General features: G+C 45.5%; 1 protein-coding gene across 1 annotated transcript; it reads left to right on the top strand.

Moving 5' to 3' along the window:
- Positions 1–480: 480 nt before the first annotated feature.
- Positions 481–2,787, top strand: hyal6 (hyaluronoglucosaminidase 6). Its single transcript, XM_029433089.1, has 3 exons — positions 481–1,335; positions 1,599–1,688; positions 2,332–2,787. Exons 1-3 carry the CDS (start codon positions 481–483, stop codon positions 2,785–2,787), a joined length of 1,401 nt encoding a protein of 466 aa, XP_029288949.1.
- The last annotated feature ends 1,513 nt before the right edge of the window (positions 2,788–4,300 follow it).

Genomic DNA, 4,300 nt, shown 5'->3' with positions numbered 1-4,300 from the left:
GTTCTTCATCAAAGCAGCATTATACCTGAGATGTTTTTAACAAATTGTAGAGCTCAAAGTAGGACCGTCTGACTGTGGAATAAGTTACTAGTTTGAGTTTCAGTAAGTAAAAATAAGGCGAGAAGGGAAAGCGTATCATGTCCACACTGTCTGCTGCTTTGGGATTTGAACCTGCATCCTTTTCATCACAGTCCTGCTCCCCCTGAGAACAAGGGAGCTTTGTGTTCTGTTGTGTTGTGAAATTTGAAGCTTTCACTTCAGTGATCATCCCTCATGTGTCCTCTCACAGGCATGGCTGATTATCTCTGCTCACTGAAGCTCATAATGTGTTTCCAAACATGTAAATTCTCTCCTCTGCCTGTGTAGGACCACTAATTGCTCCATGTGGAATAAGGGGCCATGGCGCTGATGGGACTCTGTCTCTTGGCACTGGCCCTGTGGGTTGGTGTTGGAGTAAAGCTCCAAGTACGGGGGGAGCAGATGAAGCCGGCCCAGGCACCGCTGATCCCTCATCGGCCTTTTGTAGTAGTGTGGAACGCTCCCACTGAGTCTTGCCGCCTCCGATTCAAGGTGGACCTGGACCTCAGCGTTTTCGACATCGTAGCGAACCTCAACGAAACCCTGAGCGGACCAAACGTCACAATATTCTACCACAGCCACTTGGGATACTACCCATACTACTCCAACTCTGGGGTCCCTATCAACGGTGGACTGCCGCAGAACCAGAGCATCTCCAAACATCTGAGCAAGGCCCGGGCAGACATCGACAAGCTAATCCCCCACAAGGATTTTCGAGGCCTGGGTGTTATCGACTGGGAGAACTGGAGGCCTCAGTGGGTCCGAAACTGGGGCGCCAAGGACATCTACCGCAACAAGTCCAAGGAACAGATCCGGAAACTTCACCCTAACTGGCCGGAGAGCAAGGTGGAGAAGGAAGCGAAGGAAGGTTTCGAGAGTGCTGGACAGGCCTTCATGAACCTGACCTTGGCCCTGGCTGAAGGTCGCAGGCCGGACGGGCTTTGGGGGTTTTACCTCTTCCCAGACTGCTACAACTATGGCTATAAGCAGCACCCGCAAAGGTACACCGGCGAATGCCCCAACGTTGAGCATGTACGCAACGACCATCTGATGTGGCTTTGGAAGGAGAGCTCTGCCCTCTACCCGTCCATCTACCTGGACTATGAGCTTAAGTCCTCCTCCAACACTGTTAAGTTCGTCCACTATCGAGTCAAGGAAGCCATGAGGATCGCGTCTATCGCCCGTACAGACTTCACATTGCCAGTGTTTGTCTACTCCAGACCTTTCTATGCCTACACCTTTGTGGTTCTTTCAGAGGTAAGGTTTTCAGTTCTTGTACACAAATCTTTACGATTCAACCTTGAACTTGAGCAACGTCAGTATAGTTAGCATGTAGCTTAAAGATGCTTTCCCAGACACTTCTCAGTGTGTTTGTAGCCCTGAGAGCATTTATCGATTATGCAAAAGTGTAACAGAGGGAATGAAGCATTTGGATTATTATATGTGCAATAGAAACTAAACAGTTATAATTGGATTCAGGTGTTGACTAGGCTAAAAATTCCCCTGTCATCATGTTTCAGAGCGACCTGGTTCACACCATCGGGGAGAGCGCCGTCTTAGGAGCGTCCGGTGTCATCCTCTGGGGATCATCAGAGTACGCACGAACACAGGTAAAAAAAACTAAAATTGTTGCTCAAACTGATGAGAACTGATTAAAGTGGTGCAAAGTTGGTGTTTATTTGCCGACATGCATAAAAAAGGTTATAAAATAAGTTTCAATACTAAATTCAACACCTAAAGCTTAAACTCAAACTTAAAATCTAATCAAAAGAGCAGCCTTAACCTGATTGCATAGTACATTATAGTTTTACATTACTTAAAAAAAGCCATAAAGCATTCGGGAACAACACATCTTAATGTAGTCACTGTGCATAAAACAAGGCTTCATCATTTCTAACATCATTATTCTCTCTTCTGGAACCAAATGTTTCCAAAAATAGTTTTTCCCTGACCAAACTCTGACAGTCAAACACCAGGAGACAAAGTGATTTATGTGTGAAAGTGGTCAGAATCTCTGTTGGTGTTTCCAGCAGACGAGGCAGTAAATCTAGAAGAAGAATCTGTCATGTAATCATCCCTGACAAGATACTTTTCAAACATACTATGACACAACAGAAATGGTGGACAGGAGCTTGTTCTCACTTGAGTCCTACAAACTGTCAGCAATCCTAACCTTCTCCCTTATTTAGACATTTGTTTTCATGTTTTTGAGTTATTTAATTTGACTATTAAGGGTGTTTGTGTCTCCTGAAGAGTAACTGCCTGACAATAAAAAGGTACATCGACGGTCCTCTGGGACATTATGTCATCAACGTCACCTCCGCCGCCAAGCTGTGCAGCAAAGCGCTATGCAAGAAGAACGGCAGGTGCGTCCGCAAGAGCCTGGACTCGGGCGCTTACCTGCACCTGAATCCGCGCTTCTTCCACATCCACCGCAACCCGGCTCCCAGGGGCCCCCGCTATCACGTCAGCGGCCACCTCAACAACCACGACATCCTTGACATGAAGCACAAGTTCACCTGCCAGTGCTACCAGGGCTGGACAGGTGTTTACTGTGAGATGCCCCAGTCTCCAGCCGCTCCTCCTCCACCACCTACCCCACCTCAGCCCGCCGTCCCTCTCCTGCTCCTCATTTCCCTCCATTTCTCCTGTCTGTGTATCATCCTGTTCCTGGGACTCTGTCTGATAATCAAGTGTCTGATACTGTAGACACCATGACTGTGAGTGTGACAAGCGGAAGGTCCTCTAATGTCCACAAGAAAACTGTATTGAAATGAATAGGAAAACCTCCAACTTCTCTCTACAAACAAACAACAAATACAGTTCTGTCAGTTCTCCGTTCAAATCACTGCACCAACCATCATTTCTGACAATAAATCATCCGCTTTCTGCCACTTAAGCAGAACATTGTACAACATCCCTGTCCTGATCCCTCTCCTGATCCCTGTCCTGATCCCTGTCCTGCAGCTCCTCTAACATTTGTTTCGAAGGCTACAAAAACAACAGAACTTTTATACAGTCAAAAACAAAGCAGGTCATTGTTAATCGTGCATGGATCAGTTTTATTTATGTCTCATAGTGCAACTCAGAGCTTTACGTTTAACTTTAATACGTTTAACAGAATCTTCTGCAACTCTGTCAGCCTTTACTTACTGATATATAGAAACTATATCTACCCCCAGATAGACAGAATCATAAAACAGACCAGGAAGTAATTTTCTACTGGCTCCTTTTTACACAAAGGTTCAGCACTTTAACTGTGAGCACCTTGCAAGCTCCTTCCACTCAGGGCTGAACACCTACACACAGTAAGGGATGCATCAAAGGTCAAAGGTCACCTATATCTGCAATCCCAAGTCTTCACTCTGAAATACTCTGGTTCTGTTTGTTGATTTAATGAAAACTGGACACGTTTGTATTGAATCCAATGTAACTGCAAGCTACACACTTCTCAGAGGGGAGGAGTGCTCCAACACAATGATGCTAATTATGCTTCAGTGTCTTTACAACTTCAATAAAAGAGATAACTAAAATAATTACCGCTCATCAATGTTTATATACAAAAGAAGTCTGCAGGGCGGTGCAGGGGTTGCACTGTCGCCGCACAGAAAGAAGGTGCTCGGCTCGGAGCCTTCTGTGTGGAGTTTGCGTGTTAGCGTGTTAGCATGGGTTAGCTTCCTCCACAGTTCAAAGACATGCAGGTTATGTTATTAATGACTCTAATTTAAAAGCTGTGAATGTCTGTCTGTCTCAGATCATCAGAGAAAGACTGTGATCAGGAGTTCATTCCCTACAGCAGAAGCATAATAAGCATTAATCTTCTCCAAAAACCTCAGAAAACAAGGAATAAATCAACAAAAACAAGACGGTTCAGTCCGTTTACAAACTTTTAGTTTAGTTTAGGATAATGACTGACATTCTGAGCCAGCACTTCATCAGCTGACTGAATCTGTAGTTGGGTGGTGATGGTGCAGTCAGTTAAATGAGTCACAGCGAGCTGCGGCGGGACGGGTCACATGACAAAACAGTTTAACAATAGTCTCTGTTTGTCCCACGGGAGAGGGAGGGACGGCCGAGTGTCAACAACTGTGTTGGCTGACGAGGAGGAAGGAGAAGCTGCCGTTCCACCCGGAGGTTCATGAACTGTCACAAAGTAAACTGAGGATTACAGAAAGAGCTGAAGTCAGCTGATTATAAATGAAGGTGTTTACCAGCTTTAGAG

Source organism: Cottoperca gobio, chromosome 6, assembly GCF_900634415.1.
Source record: "Cottoperca gobio chromosome 6, fCotGob3.1, whole genome shotgun sequence".
In the NCBI taxonomy this organism is placed as follows: Eukaryota; Metazoa; Chordata; class Actinopteri; order Perciformes; family Bovichtidae; genus Cottoperca; species Cottoperca gobio.
Note: the sequence above shows the minus strand (reverse complement) of the source record. Positions and strands in the feature narration are given on the sequence as shown.

Bases quoted from the DNA above. Each gene is read 5' to 3' on its own strand.
- hyal6 (XM_029433089.1), top strand. From the start codon at position 481: ATGAAGCCGGCCCAGGCACCGCTGATCCCTCATCGGCCTTTTGTAGTA. The intron at 1,336-1,598 runs GTAAGGTTTTCA...ATCATGTTTCAG, and splicing joins CCTTTGTGGTTCTTTCAGAG to AGCGACCTGGTTCACACCAT. The intron at 1,689-2,331 runs GTAAAAAAAACT...TGTCTCCTGAAG, and splicing joins CAGAGTACGCACGAACACAG to AGTAACTGCCTGACAATAAA.